The sequence below is a fragment of the Grammomys surdaster genome, unplaced genomic scaffold (assembly GCF_004785775.1).
Source record: "Grammomys surdaster isolate TR1022 unplaced genomic scaffold, NIH_TR_1.0 125767, whole genome shotgun sequence".
Lineage (NCBI taxonomy): Eukaryota > Metazoa > Chordata > Mammalia > Rodentia > Muridae > Grammomys > Grammomys surdaster.
The window spans coordinates 754411-780003 of NW_021620598.1; the positions used below are offsets into that span (position 1 = coordinate 754411).

Consider the following 25593-nt stretch of genomic DNA (forward strand, 5'->3'; position numbering starts at 1 on the left):
CTATTTCTCAAGGACACCATGTAGGGTCAAGCCTCAGACCCTGTGACCTCAAAAGCCCCCTTGGGTTGGTGGTGTAGACAGGGTGGCTCAGAGCTCTTCTCCAGCTTGGAACTGGGACTCTCACTAGGAAGCCAAGCTGTCTGAGGGAGCGCGGAGGTCTCTTTCTCTTCTCAAAGCACACATGGTGACATGTTGGGTTTGCCTGCAACCTTGGGGGAACACAGCTGCCCCGCCAGCCCAGGCCTGTGCCTCTAGAGCTCCAAAGAGAAAAGACCAGGTGAAAAGAAGGCATATTTTATTGCAGTATAAAAGGGCAGAGGCCAGCAGCTTTCCAGGGACAGGCCCACCAGAAGTGTCTACCCTGCCCCCAATGGTGGCTGGACCCAACATGGATGGGTGCACTCCCTAACAGGTGGCCTACACGCCCAGAGATGAGCAGGAAGAACCATGTCCAGTTATGCTGAGAGGGTCACTTTTACCTTCACAAGTACAACAGCCACCACACCACAGTGCCCCGCCCACAGGAGAGTCTGGAAGCACCTCCCACCCATTTAAACACACCCACTTCCTAGGGTGCTGGATGTAGATGCCCAGCAGTTACAGAACAACTGTGTGGCTGACTTCAAATTCCAGCAACAAAATTAGGAACTCGATGTTACACTGTCTTTCTGTAGGTTAAAAGAAAACCAAACCCCAAACCTCAGCACCTTGGCAACCCCAAACCTTGGCAAGAGGCAGCCTGATTCCCACATGAAGTTCTCCCCAGAGCCATCTTAGCAGCTGTGGCATTTCCAGTCACCCCTGCCTGGACTCTGCCATGAAATGTCACAACCCCAGAGCACCCTGGCACCCTGTCTACCACAAGAGCACAGTGGGACTTGGTGAGGTGCCAGCACACCAAGACCATGGGACTCTGAACAGCCCAGCTTCCCAGATGGGAACTACCAAGGGCAGGCATGGCTGGGAAGTCTGCTGGTGAAGGCTCTGGTGGAGGGTGCCGAGGCATAAGGCCAGCTTGGCAAGTGTTTCCCCTTGGCTGTTCTGGGGCCTGTGAGTGCAGCACAGGGTACTCGTACCCTGCTTACAGCCGCCATGGGACAGGAGGACAGAGACTCTGAGAGAATACTCCCTGGCTCTAATGGATACGGGGTCTCCAAACACTTCCGCGTGGAACCCTGTTTCTGTAGAACACTTCTTTGTGTGCAAATTCTCTAGACGCCAGGAGAAAAGCCCTTGGCTGAGCTGCAGACACTCAGAGAAGAGAGGGTGTTAAGAGGTACAGAGAGTTCTGGGCAGAACCCAGCCCTTGGGATACCACTCACTGTCCAGCTCTGCCACACATGGACCTGATAGCCCACATATGAAGCAGGAACACAGCTTAGGAGGGCTGAGCCTTACTTAGGCCAAGGCTCTGGCTAGGGAGGGAAGGAGAGAAGAGAGAGAGGAGAAGGCTGGGACTGCAGACGCACTTCTGTGAGCACAGGCTGGAACTGGCTACGAGCACAGGCAGAGCTCTGGGCACCTAGATGATGCGGGTGACATGGCAGTCATCAGTCTCGTCCAGAAACAAGGTGCTGAAGACATCGTTGAAGAATGAGGGGTGGTACCTGCAGGCTCGCTCACAGTCGGGGTTGAAGTTCACCTCCAGGATCTGGGGCTGCATCACCCGCTTTCCTGATGGTGAGACAGAGATGGCAAGGCTGTATGGTAGCAAGGTCGGGGTACAAATCTGCCTTGGAAGGACAGGTGGGGACTGTGATGGGTACAGACTTAGGCCTCAATCCCCAGTGTGTGTGTGCAGAGGTGTGATCTAGAATGTACATTTTCCTGGCTTGAGGCCTGGTCCTCAAAGGAAGGTTGAAGCTCCCCCTACCCCTAGGGCTACGAGGGCATATTGCTTCAGGCTTTGATGGGCAGTTTGGTCAGAGGGAGTGGCATGAGGGGCTGGCAGGGTGGCTCCAGCCCTCCTGCCCCAGAAGTTCTCATGGCCCCTGTGGGCCGCCTCCCCCTGAACTGATGCAGGTGTTTCCCTCATGGATTAGGCCAGAATACCCAACCTGGACCACCTGGCTAATTATCCAGTGAAATGGTAGCCACAAGCTAGAGAGATGGTTTGGTAGTTGAGAGCACTTGCTGTCTTTGCAGAGCACCTGGATTGAGTTCCTAGAATCCACATGGTGGCTTATAACCATTCTTAACTCCTGCATGCACACACGGACAGAACTCTCAAATACATAAAACAACCAAAGCAAACTATGCCATATCAAAAACCCTCCTGCAGCCAGGGCTGTCCCAGGTGCTGCTGGTCTAGGCCTGGGTGGATGAGGTAGAAGGTTCTGGTGTGAAGAGTCCCCTTACCATCTGGGTGGCTGTCCCACTTGAGCATGAGGTCAATGGCATATATGGCCCGAGATGAGGGGTAGTCGCAGAGGCCCATGGGCGGTGGCTTGGCACATGCCACTTCGAACAGCTCTGTGAAGGCCTTGAAGATCTCAGCCTAGGGACAAGCCATGCTGTCACATGGTGTTCTCTGACTTTGGGACTAACAAGGCCCACAGTCCTTGTCTGAACCCTGTCCTGAAGATAGACCAGGTCATCTTCCTACATCCTTTGTCTCTAGGCCTGGCCAAATGGCCATGTCAGCCTGTTCCCCCACTGCTGGAGTCCATTTCTGCTTTGTATTAAGGAAGGAGCCCAGTGCTTCAAGCATTCCAGACAAGCAGTTGTCACTGAGCTCTGCCCAGTGCAGGACTCTACCTCCATCAATCTGCACATTTCCTGTCCTAAGACTAATCCCCTGACTCCCGGCCCCAATGGGCTTGGATTCCTGGAGTTGTTGGAGCCTATTGCTCTTAGGCTACCTTGGGATGCTATGAATTTCTTCTCTTCTTCTTAGGAATATTCTAAAGAGCCTCCAGAACTGACACACACAGGCCCAGAGTGCATGGGAGAGGATGGTCTTAGCCCAGCCATATCTACCTGTCTCAGCGGGAAGATGACCCCACTGCTTGTTTAGGAAGGGTGTGGCTTCCACAGCCCCAAACTGGCAGAGCCCAAGACTCACCTGGACACCACTCCAGGGAAACTCTGGGTACTGCTTCTCAAACTGGGGGATGAACTCATTATAGTGAACCTGCAATAAATGAGAGTCAGTTACCATGGCAACAACTGCCTCTAGGATGAAGTAGGACATTAATCTCACAGCACAGGATTCGGTCCAGCTCTGGCCCTCAGGGTAGTCAGGAGGACAGGAGGCCAAGGTGAGGCTAGGCAGATAGACTCACTACTTCGAGCCTCAGTTTTCCCTTTTATGAAGAGTAGCGCTCCCTGCTCAGCCCACTGACTGCTGGGCTGCTGCAAGGCTCAAACTGGGAATGAAAGGTCCAGGCCTCAGGAGGCTGTCAGGTACAGCCACCATGCCCAGCTCAGCACAGCCTACTGGCAGCAGAGCCCAGACCCACTCTCCAGGGCCCCCCCACAGGCATCCCAGGACAAGATCCCTGGACCAAGATTTTACCAAAACATCTGAATAAGGAAGCTGAGATTTCTCCCAGAGAACAATAAGCCAGCACCGGCCCTTTCAACAATGGTAGGGGCCTCGATGGGTAATCTGGGTCCTGGCTTTCAATCCAATCAAAGGAGCGACAGGGCTGCCACTCAGCCCCACAGGGAATCGGAGTCAGCGCAGCCACTCAGCTGTGGTAGTTCCTTTCTCACAACCCACTCAGAAGATGCTTGGGCAGGGCACAGAGAGGCACCTCAGAGAGTCATTAGCCATGGGAAACAGGTTACTGTGAGGTTCACCAGTCTCTGCACTCAATATCCACAATGTGAGGCTGAGGCAGAAAAGCTGAGAGTTCAAGGCCAGCCTGGGTCACATGAGCCCATGTCTCAAAAACGTCAAAAAAAAAAAAAAAAAAAAACTGAAATAAATTTTAAAAAGAACTCAGGTGTGCCTGCAGAGGAAAAATCACACACTTTAGGAAGGGAGGGCAGTGGGAGATAGCATGGGGCTTTCCTGGTCTCCTGTCAGACAGGGTAGGTGTTATGTACTTATACTCCTTGGCCAGGACAGAGACTTTGATGTAACAAATCTAATAGTCTAGCTCCCTTTCCAACACATACCCAGAGTCAGGACCTGGTGCTGCACCCTACTGTCCCAGATGCACTGCTGGTCTGAGTTCTGCCTTGTTGCCTTTAGCCCTGACATACAGATCTCACTGTACCCACTGTGTGGCAGTGCCCCCTACAGAGACCTCAATCCACTTACTGGTCTTGGGATCAGGGAACCCTGCCTCTCCACTGTGAATACTGGGAGCTCTTTAGCACCTTGGGAAGGACTTCCTGAGAGGACACAAAACCTGACTGTGATAGCCAGAGAGGACACAAAACCTGACTGTGACAGCTGGAACCTAGACTTGCTCTTGGGCCCCACCAGGCCCTACCTGCTTGAGCACCACATCCGGATCATAATTCATGACGGTGAAATGTTTCTCATAGTCGTCTAGGTCATTGAGGGCGAAGGGCCTGAGAGACAAGAGGACAGGCAAGCATGAGCTCCCAAGCACTATGGAGAGCAGCCACACATTGCTGGGGCTGGGGTACACTGCTCCTCTTGTCTGTGGGCTAGGATAGCCCCTCAGCCTGAGTTGGGAGTCAAGACAAGTGATGTGCTGTGGAGATGCTCTGTAAACCACAGTATGTCATTATGATTCTGCACTGAGGTCCATGAGTGTCACATTTACTATAGCAATCATGTCACCAAACACTTGAGGAGCTGTGGGCTCTGGGATGTGGTGATGATGCCCAGTGCAGGCGCTCTGGCCCTACAGTGAAGGAGGGGTTCCCCCGCCCAGCCCTCAGCCCTCGGTCCCCACCTGGCCCACTCACCGATTGGAGAAGCGTAACCAGAACACATCATAGACAAACAACCTCAGCGGCCTCACTGAGCGGAGCAGCACAATGTAGCGAATGTCAAACTTGACGTTCCCCACATCTTCTCGGGGGAACAAGACGGGACTTTCAATATATTTGGACACAACCTGGAGGACAGACGGAGACTTGCCAGTAGCTCCCAGCTCACCCAGCAGGATAGAGCATCTGGGAGCTCCTGCACCAGACTGGTCCACGATGGTTTCACCTGTGTCCACAAAAGGACTCCATATGTGATGCCACCTCAGCCAGCTGTGGCTGCTCCCTCCTCCTGCACTTTCAAACTCTCGCTAGGGCAGGGCAGACTCTTTATGTTCACCCTGATTTTGTACTTTAAAGATCTCCTTGTGTGTAAGAGTGCTTGTCCTCCAGAGAGTGTTGGATGTCCTGGACTGCTGCTACAGACAGCCGTGAGCCGCTATGTGGATGCTGAGAACAGAACCTAGGTCCTCTGCAGGAACGCCAAGTGTTCTTAGCACTGGTCCATCGCTCCAATCCCTACCTTTTTTATTTAAAGAGACAGCATCCCACTGAGTTTCAGCATTTGTGTATGCACACATGTGTAAGCCTGAGTCAACCTCGAGTGCCGTTCCTTAGGTGTGATCTGTGTATGTTTTTTTTTAAAGCCAGCGTCTCTCACTGGCCCGGAGTGTGACAAGCAGGCAAGGCTGGCCGTGCTTGGCTCCCCTTCCCCTTTACATGGGCTAAGGGAATGAACTCCAGTTCTCATGCTTACAAAGCGAGCACTTTCTTTACCCACTGAGATATTGCCTGAGCTCTAGTTGGCAGCTTCTCAGCAATATTCCATCCAATCCCGCCTGCTGTCTCAAGTCCCCAACAATGACTGACAGCCCTCAAAGTCCATTTCCTTCCGGCTTGTGCCAAGAATGTGCCCCAGCACCGTTGCCATGGCTGAGGAGCCCCTGGTGTCCTGACACAGCTCCTCAGACAGCCCCAGGAAGTCCTGTCTCTACAGGATCACTCCACAGACCTGGGGGCTCCGTGGGTGGTGAGCCATGTGCTGCGGTGGTATGACTTGATCCCCACGAGCTGAGTGACTCCAAGTCACAGCTGACTCTCCTTGATGTCTCTGCCTGTATCTGGAGCACCTGGGTTGGGGGAGCTGTGTGCCTACCTTGGGGGTGCTCTCTCGGTGTCGAATGATGCTGTGGAGGTTGTTGGTGACGTGGGTGTCCAGGCTGCGGGCCAGGTTCCAGGGCTTGCAGATCCAGTGGTTGTCTTCACCCCTAAGAGAAGACAGTTGAGCTATACCTGCCTTTCAGACAATGTGTCCTGAGGAGTTAGAGGCAGACTGGCCAGCCCATGTCTTTTAGGAAACCCAACGTCATACCAGGTTAGGAATGTAATGGAACCTAAGGAATGTTAGAGGGAGGAACCCCACCCCCTCCACCCCAAAGCAACAAGAGAAGCTACTAGGTGCTCAGCTAAGGAGCAGGCTGGGCATGGGATAAGGACGGGGACAGAGCTGCAGCTTCATAATGGAACTGGGCAGCAGGGTCTGTTCGCCCTGTCTGGAGTCTAGGCAACTTACCGCCTCTCCCGGTGCTGGAAATAGCTGACAAACTGGGGCAGTTCAGTGCGCAGGTTGAAGGTTCGGGGTAGCCAGGGGGGACCCTCAGGACCCCCAGCCCGGCGAGCGATGGAGGCCAGACAGTCCTTGACAGTCAGCAGGTTCTCACAGGGGAACTGGTTGAGTAGCACCTGTGGGCTCTCTTGGCTGAGTTTCCTATGGGTGGAGACAGGTATGGCCAACAGAGAGGTCAGTTTAACATCCTGGGGAGTGTGACAGCCATCAGAGGCCCTGGGTATGTGGAGCAGGGCTGCAAGGTACCTACATGTAGTCCTTGATGTGTGAGAAATGGAAGAAGATGTCGGCGTCGGTCTCACTGTCAGTGAAGGTGAAGCGAGGGTGTGTGAGGTGGCCAAGCACCTGCTGCACGTCGCAGTGGACTCTGTGGAGAGACCCGAGTGAGCAGTGGCCCAATGGCAGGCAGGAGCTCCTGCTCACCCCTCTCCTGTGTCTGCAAGCCCCAAGGAATACTCATCCCCTCTGCCCAGCTGTAGGAAGACACTCCTATGCCCAGGCTCCCTATAGAAGATGGTACCACAGCGCTTGTCTCACATCTGCCATCAGGATGACGGGATGGCTTAGATGTTTGGTAGATGCTGGTTTCTCATATGAAAACAGATGGCTAGGACTCAGGCAAGCATAGGGAGAGCTTAGCATCTGGGACTCCGCTTGGCTTGGGCTACACACACTCCACTCTGAACAACAAACAATGAAGCAAATTTCTCCTCCGTGTAATGACACCAAACTTGAAAAGTTCCTATTCAAAACTACATTCTGGAGGAGGGTCAATCTGGCCTGAGTTGGCTTAGGGAGGAAGGGCAATAAGCCACACCTGTCCTCAAGCGAACTTTTAGGGAGAACCCTTCCGTTACTTACCATCTTATGCCCACGCATAATTGGCAACAGATCTGATTGAGGTCAGATGCTTTATGGGACTGGACATGCACAGTGAGTAAAGGGCTAAGGATCTAAGCCTCTCAGTTGAAATGGAGAAGCCAGGTATAGTGGGGCTCCACTTAATCTCAGCTCTAGGGAGGCAGGGAGGGAGGCGTGTCTCTAATACACGGCTAACCTGGTCTATAGAGCAAGTTCTGAAACAGCCAGGGCTACAGAGAGAAACCCTGTCTCAAACAACATCATCACCAACAAGAACCACCCAAGCTATACCCCTAGGAACTAACTTTCTCTTGAACTCCATACAAGGAAACCCCAAACAGTGACTGGAACCCGAGTATCTCCAGTCTGTGGCCCACACCATCAGTCTGGACAGCGTGTTCCCTTCCAATCTCCACTACCTCTGTTTTCAATATGCTCCTTTGCTACTCTATGATCTGTGTGAACTTTCCTTCTTACATTCATTTGTTTATGCGTGTGCACACGCGTGGGCAGAGGCCAGAAGATAACTTGCAGTAGGCAGTTGGTCCCCTCCCTCCACCATGTGGGTCCTAGGGGTTGAGTTTAGGGTGTCAGGCATGGCAACAGGTGCCTTTACTGGCCGAGCCATCTTGCTGGCCTTTTATTTCTTTCTCCAATAAGAGACTAAAAACCTGGAAACACTCAACCGCTGCAATTAGGCTGAGAGCAGCCACCTCCCAGTCCTGCTTGATCTCAGCCAGTGAGGAGTACTAGTGCTCCCCAGAGGGCTCTCCTGAATCTGCAGGGCTCCAATGACCTGGCACAGGTCTTAGGTCATACTTCAAAGCCAGCACAGAAGTGAGGACAGGGCCTAGAGGTGGCTGTATTTCTGAGGTTATTAAGTGTGAAGCAAAGAGGACTCAGGCCACAAGGGTGAGTGAGGAGGCAGCTTGGGAGGACGCTGCTGTGGGAGGGCTCAGTGAGCCTAGCCTTCTGGGATGGGGCTGGCACTGGGCAGTTAACCTGCCTGAGTCTAGACTGCGTGTGAACCATGGCTGCAATCAGGACTTATGGGGTCCCCATCCAGTCCATTCCAGAGGGAAGAGGTGTGTGTGTGAGTGGGGTTCGCAGCCAAATCTGTTTCTTAGGAGACATATCCTTTGCTTGGCTAGGGCTCTGGGTTCAGGCAAGAGGAGGACCCCGTAGAGAGAGGCTGACCCTAGGACCTGGTGGACTTGGACAGAGTGGAGCACACAGCCCAATTCTAGCTGTACCAAGTGTGAGTAGCCATAGGTATGACATCTGGGAGCCTGTAGGGAGCGGCCCTGCTCAGCACTAGGTAAGTGTGGCATGTACTCAGGCCCGGCAGCATGGAGGTACAGTTTCCCCATCATTGCCTACACCCTCAGACTTCTTGGATTGGCTCTCCTGGTAATCTAGGTGCCTTTCCCCCTTGAGACAGGGTCTCACCCTATCTCACCCAGGATGCCTGAGAACTTGTGCTAATCTTCCTGCCTCCATTTCTCTCTCTCTCTCTCTCTCTCTTTTTTTTTTTTTTTTGGTTTTTCGAGACAGGGTTTCTCTGTATAGTTCTGGCTGCCCTGGAACTCACTCTGTAGACCAGGCTGGCCAAGAACTCAGAAATCTGCCTGTCTCTGCCTCCCAAGTGCTGGGATTAAAGGCGTGCACCACCACCGCCTGGCCCTGCCTCCATTTCTCATGTTGAGATTATAGGAAGGCCGCTGGGCCTAGCTGTTTCTAATGTTCCAGGGCAAGTGTAACAGCCGCCTCCTCCAGGCAGCCTTGCCTGCTTTCTCACACTCCTCTGTGATTTTAAGTACTCTGGTAGCACTGCCACTGCATCTAGATTCCAAGCCTCCAGGACACAGCAACTGACCTGGGGCCCAGAAAAGTCTTGTTATAGAAGACAAGTCTCAGTGACAGCAGAGAACAGGGCTGTGTACCTGAAGATGTGGCCCTCGGGACGTGACACTGGGCTAATGGTGAGTGGCAGCTTCTCCTTGTTCTCCTCCAAAATGGCCTAGAATCGAAGAGAGACAGAAACAGACCTCAACAATGGAAGCAAACAACCACGAGCTTCTTCACCCTGTGTGCCAGGCCCCCACCCTTCACATCCTTGCCTCTCTCAGTGGCAGCCCAGGGCTACCTGACCTGACGCGCTGGACTCAGGCCTCTCAAATCCCCAAGAATCCAGGCTGGACAAAGAACAAGACACACATTGTTCTCATTCTCCATGGTGCCTTCCCGACACAGTGCGAGGGGTGCCAAACCTGTGCTGGGAGGAGCCGCTCAGTCTGATGGGAGCCCCCCCAGGGCTGTTCCTGGGCTAAGCTGGTTAACAGTTTAAAATATGTCCACAGTCTCTGACACTCCCTTGAAAGGCAGAATGTGGTTCATCCCAGGATCCAAGGAGCTACTTCTGAATGAGCAGCAGAGAGCAAGAGGGAGACCTGAGTCCAGATCACAGGCTCAACTCCCTCCGGCTTGCTCCTGGATTACTGGCTCAAGCCAGCTGCCATACCTCAGGGACACTCAGAAGCCCATAGAGAGGCACCTGTGTGGAGACGCTGAGACCTCTCCACGGCCAGCTTGATTCTCAGAGCCCGAGTGCTACACACGAACATCTCAGCCTCAGAAAGACTCTGATTCCTCAGCTGTGGGGCAGTCTATGCGCCCAGAAAACCCTGAACCAGAACCACTTGCTAAGCACTGTCTCCAGTTCCTGTCCCCCAGAAACTGTGGGAGGCAATAAGTATTTACTGTCCTAAGCTGTTGGAGCAATTTGCCACCAGCCCGGGTCACCTCAAGGCCAGATCACAGCCTGGACCCATGGTTTTGAACCAACAGGTTTCAGGTGAGGACTGTCTGGTTTCCTGCCACTCTTTCCTGCAGCAGCTTCCCCAGGAGACTGACAATTCTCAACACATAGCTGGAGGGCAACAAAACCTTCCCTAGCCAGCCTCAAACCTTGCCTCAAGTACCCAACTCCGTGTTTACCAAACATGACTAGGTATGAGTACTCAGGAGGCTGTGAGAGCAACTCTGAACCCCCAGTTTGAGGTACAGCACCTCCTCTGTCTTTCTGGATTCAACAAGGCGCCATGAGACCATGACTGTGGTCTGTTCTGCCCAGTTAGCATCTTACAGAGCACCTACTATCACCCACGTTAATCTGCTTAACCCATCTACAACCTTCCCCGACTCAGACCTCTGCATGCCAGGGTAGACTCAAACACTGTAGGGTGAGGGCTGCAGCCTCTGGCAAGCCACTGTAGACCCTAGGTTTGGATCTCTACTTCTTTTTTTTTTTTTTAAAACATGTGATTTTTTTTTTTTTTAAAGATTTATTTATTTCATTTATGAGTACACTGTACCTGTCCTCAAACACACCAGAAGAGGGCATCGAATCTCATTACAGATGGTTGTGAGCCACCATGTGGTTGCTGGGATTTGAACTCAGGACCTCTGGAAGAGCAGTCAGTGCTCTTAACCGCTGAGCCATCTCTCCAGCCCGGATCTCTACTTCTTTACACCCCAGATTGTTTACCATCAACACAACTGTGAACACAGATCAGCCCATCTATGAGGTGCCAGACACAGGCGTCTGTGTGTATCGACTCAACAAGGGAGGCGGTCCTTTCTCGAAGGGGCCTGGTTTCACCACCTCCCCTAAAGACTTATTTTTATGTGTTGAGTGTTTACCTGCATGTGCATTTGTACACATGTGTTCAATGCCCACAGAGGCCAGAGAGGGTGTTGGATACCATGAACTTGAGTTATTGACGACTGTGAACCACCAGACCTGGGTGCTGGGAACCGAATAGAGACACTCTGTGGCAGCGGCTAATGCTTGTACCACCAAATAATTTCTCTAGATGCTAGGGACTGTGCTTCTGACTGGTACTGGGCCTTTGTGAACTCATATTAGTCAGGCACTTCTGAGTGAACCTGCAGGGTCCTGACGTACAGGCTTCCCAGTGACAGCAAGGACTCCATGACGGCCTGTTGAGTTGTACAATGTACAATACAGTAGGCCCTTCGAGCCTCAGGCTCCACTATTTGAGTCAACCAACAGTAGGTCAGAAGTGTTTTTGGGGGAAAAAAGTCCTCAGTAGAGAATGTGTGCTTGTCATTGTCCCCAAACTACATGACTGTCTACAGTGCACCTCTACTGTACTGAGAACCGCAAACTATCCAGGGGAGACAAGGGATACTGAGACAGTGCTGAGAGTCTTACGTGAGAAACCGGAGTACCCATAGATTTCAGTATCCGTTCAGTCTTGCAACCCATCCCCATGGACACTGAGGAACAATTAGTGTCTTCTTGTCCCCTCTGAGAGAGCACCATGAGAAGAGAGACAGAGTAGTGCATATGGCCAGATCTAGCCGCACAGAGCTCCTCTTCCCAAACCCAGGCCACCTAGGATCTAGACCAGGACAAATAGCCACACTGTGTGGCTACAGGAGCTGGTGCACAGTAAGCCTCTTCCATGCCAGAGTAGCTAGTCTGGAACCAGAATTCAGCCAACATTTAACACTTGGTAAATGGACAGAGAACATTCCAGAGACCACCGAACACCAGGCCCGAGGTTGCGGGCGCAGGGCCACACCTGGTAGTACTTGGCAGGAGGCTCAGGCGTGGAGGAGCTGAGGTCCAGCATGTCGGCGGGGGCCCAGGGCAGCAGCATGCATTTCCGGATCAGAGGGTCTGCCTCTCCGTAGGCAAAGTCCCGGGTCACCTCCTCTGCGCCAAGACACGCGTGCCCATCAGTGGGGGTGATGGAAGGCCCTCCCACGGCCCATCCTCTGGGGTGTGCAAGGCACCCCACTTACCGCCTGTGTCTAGGTCCCTCAGGGGCCACAGCAGCGTGTATGCCACTTGCTGGGGCATGTAGAAGAAGGGGGCCGTGGCGAAGCTGGGCATGTCGGAGTGCTGGATCCGTGAGCCAAACTCGTCCATGATGTACCACACGGGCACCTTCTCTTCAGCTGTCTGTGGGAGAATACGACAATCCTCGGCCACATGTCCACCCACCGCTGTTCATCTCTGCCCACTTCTGAGCCTGGAGGTCCCCTCAATCCTAATAACTAGCCTGGGCCTGTGGAAACAAGGGCCTAGGTGCCGTAATGGCGGGGATGAGTTCCACATACAGTAAGCTGAGGTAGGGAGGTCCAAGGAGCTAGACCGGAAGAAACCAGCATGGCTTTCCCCAACTGAGAGTGGGCAGGGCCTCAAGTCTGGGGGGGGTTGGGGGGAAGGAGCCTGGAAGCTTGGCAGGGTGGCGGGTGAAGGCCTGAAGGTGAGTCAAAGCGTTCTGCTCTCCTCTCTCAAGGGTGGCGAGAACCACAGAGGGCAACGTGTTTGGAAGGGGTGCCCGGGATTAGAGGTCTGAGGCAGGGCTGTGTTCCATGAGTACAGAGGCAGAGTAGGTACCTTGCTCCCCAGCCTTGGTTGGTCTGTCCCAGGTACCAAGATAAGGTCTTGTATGTAGCCCTGGCTGGCTTAAAATTAGCTAGAGACTAGGTTGGCCTTGAACTCAGAGATATATCAGCCTCTTCCTCCTGAGTACTGAGATTAAAGGGGTGACCACCACAACTGGCTGTAACTTGACTGTTTTGATTGGTGGTATCATCATCATCATCACCATCATCATCTTTTGTTATTCTGAGACAGCATTTACAGGCTGGCCCCGAACTCAAAGATCCACCTGCTTCTTAAGAGCTGGGATTAAGGGTGTGTGCCACCATGCCCAGCTGGTAACATACTTCTGATAAAGGCACTGGGAGAAAGTGAGCCTGCTCACCCCATGGGCCAGCTGATAGGTCTGGTTGAATTTCCACATCTCCTCCAGCACTAGGGCCACAACTTCTGGGCTGGGCACTTCCCCGTGGAACTCGATGCCCATGAGATTGGCCATGCGGTGCAGGAGTCCAGGGACCTGCTGTAGCTGTTTGCGTGCATGCTCCACACGGCACGTCCAGGCATGGTCGATGAGAAAGATGCTGCAGGCACAAGCCACACACGAGCCACCAAGTCAGCGGTTCTCAACCCTCCTAACTCTGTGACCCTTTAACACAGTTCCTCATGCCCTGGTGACCCCCAACCATAAAACTGTTTGGTTGCTACTTCATACCTGTAATTTTGCTACTGTTATGAATTGTGATATAAATATCTATATCACCACTCTGTCCCCACTCAGTGTGACTCTCTCTAAGCTCCCCCTCTCTAGAGCAGGACAACGGGAGTCCCCACTGACAGACATAAGCATCACATGGAACAAAGGTGGACACGCTGACTGCCACCATGTCGGAAGTGTCAATGCCTGGCTGCAGGTACAGGGCGAAGGCTCCTGCTGCCACTCTGCTGCTGCAGACTTAGCAATGACAAGCATTCAACACACGAAGGATCTACAGACTGGTAGCACCTGTGACACCAGCAGGCAAGTGACAGAACCACAGCACACGAGTACATGCACATGTACCCCAGGACCTAAAAGCATCAAGAACTTCCTATGAGAGAGGTTGGGGCTGTCCTAATACTGGCCTCAGTAAGCTTTGCAGAATTAGGGAGATCCATATATACAGGTGTCCAATGGACATGGCAGCCCCTCCCCTGAGCACACAGCCCCTTGACCTCATCGGTTGAGGTCAAGTTCAGGAATATATTACTGTGCTTACTTCCCTAGTCTGTTTGTATATTCTGAAACAAAGGCAGGTTTATTCCTGCACAACAGTGTGCAACACAGAGTCATGCCCTAGAGGTGTGCACTTGGGGGTGACCATGAAGTATGACAATACTCATACCCAGGTAGGTGTGGGGTAAAGAGGGCCGAGAACTTCCAGGGCCTGGCAAATGTGAATAACTCAAAGGGACAAAGTCCTTAGGGCAGAGGGGACTTAAAAGGACACCTGTGCCCTATGAGGGTCTGAGATGTCAACTTGACAGAATGGAGAGTCACCTAGGAGATGGGCCTCTGGGTATGCCTGTGAGGGACTGTCCGAATTGATTATGTTAGCTGATGTGGGAAGACACATCTGGAGGTAACATTCCCTGGTCAGGAGATCCTGGACTTCGTAAAATGCAGACAACCAGCTGAGTACCAACAATGCATTCATTGTTCGGTTTCCAGATTGCAGACAATAAGAAAGACTACTTCAAATTCCTGCTATTGGATCCCCCTGTACCCTCTCCTACCTGTCACGAAAGACTGCTTCAAGCTCTTGCTGCTGGACCCTCCTGCACCCAGCCCACCCTCCATGATGGATTGTATCCTTCACCATGAGCTAGTGCAAACCCTTTCTCCCTTAGCTGACTGGTTGGCATATTTTATCATGAGGTTACTAAGGCAGGTTCTAACCAGTTTGTGGGTCCATCCCCAGCCACTCCCCAGAGTGCTGAGGTGTAGGATAGCATTGAGCTTAGTGAGGCTCAAGCTCCTGGGGCAGTGCCTGAGTCACTTGTAGGTAAATGTGAGCCCCAGGCAGGGGTGCTGCTCAGGGTGGCCCCTACTGCTCTCTCGGTCTGGTGAAGGGGAAGATAAAAGCTTGGCACCAGGGATGCCAGGGAAACTCAAGAAGTTCCTTCCTTAGGCTTCGACAAAGCCCCTGTCACAGGGATCCACAGGCCCATCCAGGTCCCCGGGTGATGGGAAGTCCTGAGTCTCTGGGCAACACCAGGCCTGCTCTAGGTCTCAGGTCTTCCTGCTTCCTGGGAACCTTCCCCAGGACTGAGTCAGCATGGCTGAGGGAGAGGGGACAAAGGTCCTCAGGACAGCCAGGCTCTGTCAGGTCTTGCTGGGTTTCGAATGTGTATCTATCTTTAGCTCACTGACAACCTCATACAAGCCCTTCCTTCCCTCAGTTTGCTCTCCCTTAGCAAAACCAGGAGCTCTAGCACTAGGAGGTGGTGATCGTGACAGGGAGGTCACAGGGATGTGCTCTTGTGGGGCATCAAGCTCAACTCCTGGTCCTGAGGAAACTGTCAACAGCACAGGTTAGACATCACCCCAAAGCCTGCAGAGATGCTACTGTCCACATATATCACAGGGTCCAGAAGAAATCTCTCTAAAGAACAATGAATGCCCAGATCCCGATCCTACCTGTTGGGGTCATCAGCCCGGACACCGCTCTCACTGGTCACAATGACCTTGTAGCACAGCTCGCCCCCAGGATTGGGCTGCTTTCTCTGAGCCTCCCTGGCGGTCTCATCCTCAGCCTCCTCCACCTCCTCCACCTGCATTATCCCAAACATCTCCCCGGCGTCGAAAACCTAGGGCCAGAGCACAGTGAATCAGGGTGTGGATAGAAAACCCCACCCCGAGCCCTTTACCTCCAAGGAGCCAGCCCTATTTACTATACAGCCTCTTAGCAGCACCTAACTGAAAAACCGAGGCCTCACTAGGCACATCCCGGGGTCGTAATCTATGCCACGGTCTCCTGGGCCACCACCCACAGGACATCACATGTTGGCAAAGGCAGAAGGTGTCCACGGCAAAAACATGTCTAATGTCTACACCTCTTGCTTTACAAGGGAAATAAGCTCCCAAAGGCAGAGGGGTGGCTCTAGGGCATTGGAGGTGGAAGCAGGCTCAGGTTGGGGCTACCCTGACTTCCTTTTCTCCAGAGCTATCCCAGGACAGCTGGGGTAGCCCACAGGAACCTTCCCACACTAGTGCAGTAGAAAGTGTGGCCCGAGGCAACCCTCAGGGCAGACTGGGAACCGTAAGATGTGTGCTTGGATCTCTCAGGCCTGGAACGACTGGGAGTCAAGGACAACCCTGAGAAGCAACACGTCTTTCTCTTCTCCCACGCTGTCTCCTGGTTTTCATCTTGTAGGGACCCCAGGCCTGTCATGAGCCTGCAAGAGGGGGAGGGTGGGGGAACCTCTGGAATCAAAGGCCCACTTGTGAGGTTTGACTCTTGACTTTGCCACACCTTATATAGATAGCAAAGTCACGTCTCAAACCCTCTGTGACCTGGTATCCCCATCTGTACTACAGGAAGGTCTGGGGTTGCTGGGACATTTAACTAACACAAAGCCAGGCATAGAATGGGGCCTGGGCTACACCAAAGGCTCTTCCAAGGCAGGCTCCAGTATCACACATTTTAAGACTCAGTTTCTTCAACTTGTGAAAGCGGCTATCATCTACTCTGAAGGACATCTGCAGGAATCAGATAAAATGGAACGAAAAAGGCAAGTTCTCCTCTCAGACCTCTACCATTCTGGGGCAGCTATAACCCACTACCTACTCAGACACAGACAAGCTTTGTGAGGCTAGAAGAGGCTCAGCAGGGGACTCACAGCTCAGCAAGGGCTAGACCTGGCTCCTCCACTAGGGAGCACTCTCTGGGAGGCAGCCCTCAGAGGGAAAGATCCAGGCCTGTAGTTTTGGGGTATGGAGGGAAATAGCCACAGGTGGGAAGGGAAAGAAAGGCACAGGGGAGAGAGGCATGGTGAGAGGCTCATGGGATAAAGGCAAAGGCCCTGTGACCAAGCTTGATGACGTAAGTTTGGTCACATATTTCCCACGGTGGAATGAGAGAACCAACTCCTGTAAATTGTCCTCTGATCTCCACATATGCATATACACGCGCACGCACGCACACACACGCGCGCACACACACACACACACACACACGCGATAATTCCATGAAAAAAAATGTGTGTGGGGAGCAGGGAGGTTACCATACTCCAGGGTGGAGGCTGGCAGGGCAAACAGAAGATAAGGGAAAGCTGGTGATCTGGGGAAAGCTCTTACTTAGGCAGAAGAAGTGCAGAGTCTTGGCCAAGGTCTTTCTTGATCCCTGAAGCAGCCCTTGGTGAGAGGAGGCTTGCCCTCAGTTAAAACTAAGGGGGCTGTAACCCTCAACTCAGGTATCGCCAGTCTTCCAAACCCCTAGCTTTTCACCCCAGATTTTCTGGGTGACACGCAGGCCCAACCTGAAGCCTGGCTTGGTTTCTCCTCTACTCTGGCATGGAGGAACAAACCAATCCCAACCAACCTAGCTGTAAATCCCTAGCGAGGCAAGGCCAGTGGATGTTTCCGTAAGTGGGAGGGACCGTGTTTTTAAAACACCCCCTGTCTTTTCTGTGGAACAGATCAAGGTAAGGAACCAGAGCTGGTTGCTTGGGTGGGGGAGGGTGGCTCTCTGAAGACAGGAAAGCAGTCCTGCTAAGCATTCCCCCTGGGCCTGGTGGCAGGTCTCACTGTGGTGACTCAGCTCTGTCTGGAATGGCTCAGGAGGGCCTGGGGTGGGGTGGGGGGAACAATGGCTGTCCTTGGCTAGGCCACAGCAGTCCAAGTGAGAAGGGATAGGACACTGTGGGAGTGCAATCTCCTGTCATTATCTCCTGCATCCCCTCGGGGAGCCAGGTGCTTGTGTTTGTCCATGCCTGCTTTCCAAATCAGACATGGCTTAGGTGGGAAGTCACCTGACCAGGAGAGAGTGTCCCTAAGTAGGATCCCATGGTATTCATAAAAAAAAAAAAAAAAAAAAGCCAGCCCAGAGGCATCATGAATACCCTTTTATCATCACTAATAAATGGGGGTCCAGTTCTACCTCAGCATTGGCCTGGGATCAAGGCAAGTCTGCAGAAAGTGGCAGTGTGGAGGAGGGCCCCACCACGTGAGCAGAGAACCCAGTTAGAGGGAGTCCCCTCTGCTAGGAGGTGCCACTGACAGATGAGCCTGGATCAGTGATGTGGTAAATGTCTTGACAATCAGACTGAAGCAGAAAAAACATTTAAAACTCTGCCTATCAAACCGGTCACAGCAGCTGCTTGCCCTGGAGCTGACTGGGAGTTATAGGCTCAGGGCACTACCCAGGACCATCAACATTGTAACACTAGCACAAAGATCCTCCTCTGCATTCACTTTCCCACAGGGCTAGGGATGGAGGCGCTCCCCCCCCCATCCCCCAGCACTCTATAGTGAGCTGCAGGACAGCCTTAGTTACAGACTTTAACCAGGAAATATCTGGCCCATACATAGCGTGGAACTGGATCAAAGAGGGTGAGCCTGCCCCATAGCAAGGCACCTCCCTGTCTCCAACAGCCTTAGTAGGTCTCAGATAGGAGGCGGTGTCCTAAGAGAAGCCAAGCTCTTGCTTCGGAAAAGACCCCCTGCCCAGCCTAGCATCTGCTGTCCTTAGCACCCAAACCCAGTTCTTAAGCATTCTTGAAGAAGCCGGACACTCCGCGGAGGCCTAGCTCAGGTGAAAGATGGAGCCATTCCCTCAAAAGATGGGGAAGACTTTCCAAACCCTCTCTTAGCGTCTTCTCCATGTCTCAGGGCCTCCATTCTCCTTAGTCTACAAAGGGAGACCTGCTACTCACGCCGTGGAAAGCAACTCCATAGAGTTCTACGGACCAAGCAGAGCTGCACCGAGCTGGGTGAAATGATGCTGGTATAGCCTGAATCTAACAGGAGCTCCTGCATCCGCCGGAGTCTCAGTTTCCTCATCCGTGAGTGGAGTCGCGAGTTCTATTCCTTACACCTCAGCCGAGGCGCTGGGATGCCGCGAGCCAAGCGCATGCCAGTTTGCAGGTCCCAGCGCATTCTCGGCGGGCCCAGACCCAGCAGGATGGCGGCACAAGCGCAACTTTCGGTCTGTACCCTTCTGACTCTCAGGTACACCCTGTTCCGGAGCTTATAAGTGGCTTCCCTTCGGAGCTGCTGAGCTGCGCTCCCCACTCGACCACATAGCTCGCCCGCAGCCCGCGCCGCCCCGTACCTCGTGCTCCAGCTTGTGTAGGAGGCGGCCCCATAGTCGCTCCGGGACGCCCGAGGCTCGCAGCGTGGGGCCGTGCAGCGACACGAACTCGTCCAGCAGCCGCGCGTTCAGCCTCTCGGCGCGGCCCGGGCTGCCAGGCTGCGGCCCGGGCTGGCTCTCCATGGTGCTCGGATGCGCACGGCACCGCCCACCGCGGAATTTAAGCGTACGGCGCGCACGCGCCTGCGTCCTGGGTTGCGAGGTTCCAAGTGTGCGCACGCGCGCTGGAGGAGTGTCGGCCCCATTCACCACCAGCCTATCGCGGGGCATTCTGGGAATGCTGCTTAGAGCGCCCAAGGTAGTCACACCCGGAGACAGAGATCGTCCTGAAGGAGCAGGTGAAGCTGAGATGGGGAGGGGTCCCGGAAGAGGCGGAAGGGTCCTCCTCCTTGCGCTGGTTACAATTTTGTTTCACTTGAAATGTTCCTTTAAATTTTAGTTAATTTTTTTTATTATTTTTAATCTTATGTGTGTGAGTTCTTTTATTTTATGTGTATGAGGGTGTATGTAAGTGCATAGCTCAGGGAGGTTAGAAGACAGCATCAGGTCCCTTGGAACTGGAATTACTCATAGGGTGCTGGGATCCGAACCCAGGTCTTCTGCAAGAGCAGTTAACTACTAAGCCTTTTCCTCAGCCTTGTTTTGTTTTATTTTATTTTGGGGTGTGTGTGTGTGTGTGTGTGTGTCACACTGTACTTGTGGAACTCAAAGAACAAAACATTGTAGAGTCTGTTCTCTTTCCACTTTTACGTGGGTCCCAGGGCTTAAACTCAAAACATCAAGATTGCATATTAGGGCTGGAGAGATAGCTCAGCGGTTAGAGCACTGACTGCTCTTCCAGAGGTCATGAGTTCAACTTCCAGCAACCACATAGTGGCTCACAACCATCTGTAATGGGCTCTTCTGGTGTGTCTGAAGACAGCAACGGTGTACTCATATACATAGAATAAATCTTTTTTAAAAAAAGATTGCATGGCAAATGCTTTACCACTGAGTCATTTCCCAGGGCTTGGCTATTATCATCATTTTGCCACAGGGTCTCATTCAGCTTAGACTGACCTGATCAACAAACTTACTTTGTTTCGGAGGCTGGCCTTGAACCCTTGATCTTCCTGCCTCCATCTGCCAAGCATTGGGAGGCACCAAGGTATGGGGATCCTAGTTCTATCCCAGAGGCTCACAGACTCTTCTCACTCTTGGAATGCCTCATTGAATTCAGAGGTTGTGATAACTTGGTGTGCCTTCAAAAGGGTTATTCCACAAGTACACAGATCAGCTTGCCTCTGCCTCCCAAGTGTTGGGATTAGAGGCGTGAGTTACCACCCCCAGCTGCCCAGTTCTGGGGCTCTCTGGCTTCCGGCTTATCCAGGAAAAGGGAGCCCTAAGTTCAGAGCGAGACTCTGCCTCAAAAAACTAAGCAGAGAAAGGCAGATGAGGATGCCCAATACCTTCTGGCCTCCACATGCATATGGGCACACCCCTTACCTGTATGCATAGACTCGTATGTCCACAAGCCCTCAGCAACCAATCAATGACTGCATTGATCGTTTCATCATAAAATTTGCTACGTGGAGATGAGATAAGGATAGTTTTAAGTTTTTTTCAGTAGATGTATGTGGTGGTTTCAATATGTTTGGCCCAGGGAGTGGCACTATTTGGAAGCGTGGCCTTGTTGGAGTAGGTGTGTCACTGTGGGCTTTAAGACCCTCATCCTAGCTGCCTGGAAGTCAGTATTCTGCTAGCAGCCTTCAGATGAAGATGTAGAGCTCTCAGCTCCTCCTGCACCATGTCTGCCTGGATGCTGCTATGCTTTCGTCTTGATGATAATGGACTGAACCTCTGAACCTGTTAGCCAGCCCCAATTAAACATTGTTCTTTATAAGAGTTGCCTTGGTCATGGTGTCTGTTCACAGCAGTAAAACCCTAACTAAGACAGATGTATTTTATGTGTGCTAGTGTTTTGCCTACATGTATGCATGTGTACCCTATGTGTGCCTGGTGCCTCAGACCTTAGCACAACTGAAGAAGCCATGTTAGAAGCAACATTGTGACCCTAAAACCTATTCTGCAGACTGCAACATTTGCCCAATTGGGAACAAAGACTTAAGCCATCAAAGACTTGATCCAGGATCCAGGAACATCCCTAGATGTTCTACCTTCATTTTCTGGCTTCTTGTTAATTGACGTTGACCCGGATGTGGTTTTAGTGCAGAAGAGAGACAAACTGAGGACTGGGGCTGCATGAGTTGCGTAAGTTCCCCATGCAGCTGCCAGCCAACAATACAGACTCTATTCAACTGTAAGAGTGTCTCTGTGTATTATCTTACAACAACAGAGGTCAGGAGAAGTTCCAGGTGTCAGATCACCTGGAACTGGAGTTATGGATATTTGTGAACAGATATGGATGCTGGGAACTGAATCCCAGTTCTCTGTAAGAGCAACCATTACCCTTAACCACTGAGTCACATCTCCAGCCCGCTTTAAGGATCCGGTGCTGCCTTCTCCGATTGCTGGTTCTGTGAATAAAGCACAATTTAGAAGATTTCATCCCTGTCCCTGATGACTGGAAAGTATCCCTAACTCTGGTACTCCAGTTATATAGCTTAGTGTTGGCTGTCTGCCCCCACACCAAGAGTGGGGGACACCATTCTGGACTGGGAAACAGCAGCTGCCTCTTTCAGGATCCTGGAGAACTCTCCCTCGGTTTTACCTAGCAAATTGAATCGATTAGTATTCAGACTTTGTTCTGGCTTAAGGCATCTTTGGATATTTTTTTCTCCTTGTCAGGGTCTCACTATATATATCTAGCTGTCTTGAAACTCAGTATGTAGTACAAGCTGGCCTGGAACTCACAAGAGATCTCTCTGCCTCCCAAGTGTTGGGAATAAAGTTGTGAGCCAACCTGGCTGGACTATAGTACTTGTCTGTCTGTCTGTCTGTCTGTCTGTCTGTCTGTCTGTCTGTTATCATGAACAGTTAGCCAGAAGCAGAACTACTGAAGCAAAAAAGACCAAGGTTAGTACATATAGAGACTTTCGGCTGGTGGTGCTGTGTGCTGAGTTGTATGGCTTGAAAGGTACTTGCATCATGGTGTCATGTCTGGGTGCCTGTAAAAATGGTTTGAGTGGCCTCTGATTTTAAAATTCCTTTCTGTTTTGTTTTGTCCTGTCAGATCTCTGGCTGAGAAAGAAAGTACCACAGTTTCCATTCCTGGTAATAGTCCCCTGGGTCATGTTCAGCAAATATGTCTGTCCTTGTGTCTGTATGTACAAAATAAGCCCTTGCTGTCTCCTTCCTTCTTCGGAGAGGCAATGCCTTTTGTCTCTCACACACATTTTTTTCTCCAGTCTACTTTCTTGCTTTGTATGAGGTTTGCTGTCCAAGGTCATGGAGATTTTGCTACCTTGGCCAGCTCTTGCTGCAGTGTAACAGAAACTCCCAGATATCTGAGACAAAGAATAAAATGTGTGAAAGAATTCTTTTCGAACTCTGAGCAACAGTGGAGTCTGCCTCAGACCTGCCATGTACGGGAAACTTTAACAATATGTTAGACATATCGTTAGATATGTATAGACATGTGATCACATGTCATAAAAGACGTGTGATCACCGGGCGGTGGTGGCGCAATCCCAGCACTTGGGAGGCAGAGGCAGGCGGATTTCTGAGTTCGAGGCCAGCCTGGTCTACAGAGTGAGTTCCAGGACAGCCAGGGCTATACAGAGAAACTCTGTCTAGAAAAAACAAAACAAAACAAAACAAAACAAAACAGACATGTGATCTTGTTATATTATGAATGTGATTTGTGTTCAACTGACTCATAATAAATTGTTGAGTTTATTATGCTGCTATTATATATTATTACACACAATATATACATATTATATATACTACATATAGTATATATCCATATATTATATAATTAATATATATGTATGTCTCTATATATGTGTGTGTATACATATATATACATATACATACACATACATACATACACACACATACATATATATATAATTTATGGTTAGCCAAAAGGAAAAAGTAAAGGTGAGAAGAAAATTAGAACCTAAGTATAGCACATAAGGTCCAAGCCTCATTTAGTTTGGTTCATATTTACAGTGATTCAGACCATAGGCTCCTGGCCCTGTTGCCTTGAGCCTGTGTGGCGCCGGGAATTTATGGCCTCGGGTCATGAGGAATTGAGTCAGGCCACATTAGGTGATAGCCCCTAGCCATAAAGGATTGTCTCAGCCTATCCTGTTCCACCTGCAGAAACAACAAGACCATGTACCAAAAAACAATCTACCCTGCTCCCAGTCAAACCACAAAAATAGTTGTAGTTTCCTGGCATCTGTGTGTGTGTGTCCCCTAGGTCCTCTAAATGCACACTGTTAGGTCAGTGTCTATAGAAGGTTTTCCTGGCAGCATTCCTCAGAACACAGGTTTCTGCCTGACAAAAGGAGCCCCTTCTGTGGTCTTCCCTTGTCTTGGCTGTATCTGTGGTTATATATCAAAGACCATGCTCTCTCCCCACCCCCACCCTCAAGGCTCCTCTGGTCCCTAGTAACACGAATCTCATGAAGATCCATTCTCTCACACTAGACTTTTGACCCTTCTCATTGCCCACACTGAGCTGTTTCCAGGCTGCTCCGCGTCCAGCTCACCGGCCTCCACAGCTGCTCCTCCTCTCATTAAATGGCTCCAGAGAGCGAGAGATAGCTCTGGCTGTGGCTAGTCTACTCCCAGTCCTTCTTCCCCAGAGGTAGCCATGGCTATTCTGGACTCTTCTAGATGCCTCTGGCTAGGCTTTCTCTCATATCTACAATAGAAACTCTCTCCCCATGAGCAGACATTTCAATGGCGTTACTTTAACTTCTCTTACCTGCTCAACCTTCATCCCTCAGAAATGTTGGAATCCTTCGCTGTCCCATTAAATCAGCCTCAGCCTCTTGAGACTGGGTCTGCTACTCTGTTCACTTTCCTTATAGAGGATGCCCCTCGTGGCTACACAGGACCTCCACTGAGCCCTTGCTTGGCACCCTCTCCAGCCTCCCTGCTACTCTCTGCTCTCACCCCTGAGTTCCCCACAACATTGACCTTTGGCTGCAGAAGTTCATCCTGCTGCTCTCGACCGAGGGCCCTTGTCTGCCAAACCTGGTAGTTCTCATCCATCGCTTTTGATGCTCAGCTCACAAGTCACCTCCTTATTTTGCCACAAATGTGCGTACATGTAATCAACATAATCAACATACTTCTGAGAGGGAGACAGAGAGAGACACAGGTACAGAGAGACAGAGACAGACAGAGACAGACAGAGGGAGACTAATAAAGGCTCTTATGCCATGAACATCCAAAACATACCTTCCATCCCTGAAGAAGGTTTGTGTGCTGGGAGTTGTGCTGAGGTGCACACAGCAATGGGTTTCTCATGCACCCCAGAGTCCAGTGCATGAGGCTTCCACACACACCTCATCCAGAGAGACAGCAGTCTGCAGGCAGGAGGACCCAGGGCTGGTCTCGGCAGCAAACCTGCTGGTCCATCCTCAGAGGAAGAAAATAATTATACTGGGTAGGATGGTTATCAGTTCTATATACTTAAAAAAAATCCAGCCAGGCATTGGTGATGCATATCTTTAATCTCAGCGTTCACGAGGTAGAGGCAGACAGATCTCTGAGTTCGAGACCAGCGTAGTCTACAGAGCAAGGACAGCCAGGGATAAACAGAGAAACCTTGTGTGGAAAAAAAAATCCTCTTATTCAGACAGGATTGTATGTTTCATTGAATTACATACTATTTGAAACTTTCATTTTCTTAATTTCCTTTTTTTGCATATGTATTATGTGTATGGCTGTGTGTATTTCCACATGTGTGTGGGTGCACATGCACTTTGCCCAGTGGCTTGCAAGCACTTGCCAGCAGCCAGCCGCTTGCTCAAGGGATCCCCATGTCTCCCAAGTCCTGAGCATCGGGATCACAGGCAGGCCTTGATGTGGGGTTCGCATTTATGTGGGTGATGGTGACCCAAGGGCTGGTCTCATTCCTGTCAGGCAAACACTACCTACTGAGCCATCTCCTAGCCCTCTTTTCTTTTTTCAAGACTGGCTTTGCTGTGTTACCCATTGTCAAACCACCTGGATATTTGCGTTTATCCCCAGAGCTCTGAGCTACCCTCAGCTGCTTTCTGCAGTGACAACAGTTACTGCAGAGACTCAGAACTGTCCAAGGGCTGAGAGTAAGTGACTGCTGAGTGCTCAGTCAGAGATGGGACATCTCTAGACGCCTCCCCCACCATCGAGGTTCAGGAAACAACTGAGGAAGTGGGGATGGAAAGCACGTAAGAGCCAGAGGATGAGGAGAGATGTTTTCTGGGCATGGTATGGCTGCTGTACCCACAAGCCTGGTTGCTGTACCCACAAGCCTGGTT

General features: G+C 51.5%; 1 protein-coding gene across 1 annotated transcript; it reads right to left on the reverse strand.

Annotated features, from left to right (window-relative positions):
• Positions 1-278: 278 nt before the first annotated feature.
• On the reverse strand, positions 279-19335 carry Ttll12 (tubulin tyrosine ligase like 12). Its single transcript, XM_028788779.1, has 14 exons — positions 19133-19335; positions 15499-15668; positions 13204-13402; positions 12233-12392; positions 12010-12143; positions 9343-9419; positions 6789-6905; positions 6485-6679; positions 6068-6179; positions 4891-5042; positions 4446-4527; positions 3065-3133; positions 2359-2497; positions 279-1674 (listed from the first exon to the last, which is right to left on the reverse strand). Exons 1-14 carry the CDS (start codon positions 19292-19294, stop codon positions 1523-1525), a joined length of 1920 nt encoding a protein of 639 aa, XP_028644612.1. The 5' UTR covers positions 19295-19335; the 3' UTR covers positions 279-1522.
• Positions 19336-25593: the final 6258 nt, after the last annotated feature.

Bases quoted from the DNA above. Each gene is read 5' to 3' on its own strand.
- Ttll12 (XM_028788779.1), bottom strand. From the start codon at position 19,294: ATGGAGAGCCAGCCCGGGCCGCAGCCTGGCAGCCCGGGCCGCGCCGAG. The intron at 9,420-12,009 runs GTGTGGCCCTGC...CTTCGATTCTAG, and splicing joins CTCCTGCCAAGTACTACCAG to GCCATTTTGGAGGAGAACAA. The intron at 2,498-3,064 runs GTGAGTCTTGGG...GCTTGTCCCTAG, and splicing joins TTCCCTGGAGTGGTGTCCAG to GCTGAGATCTTCAAGGCCTT.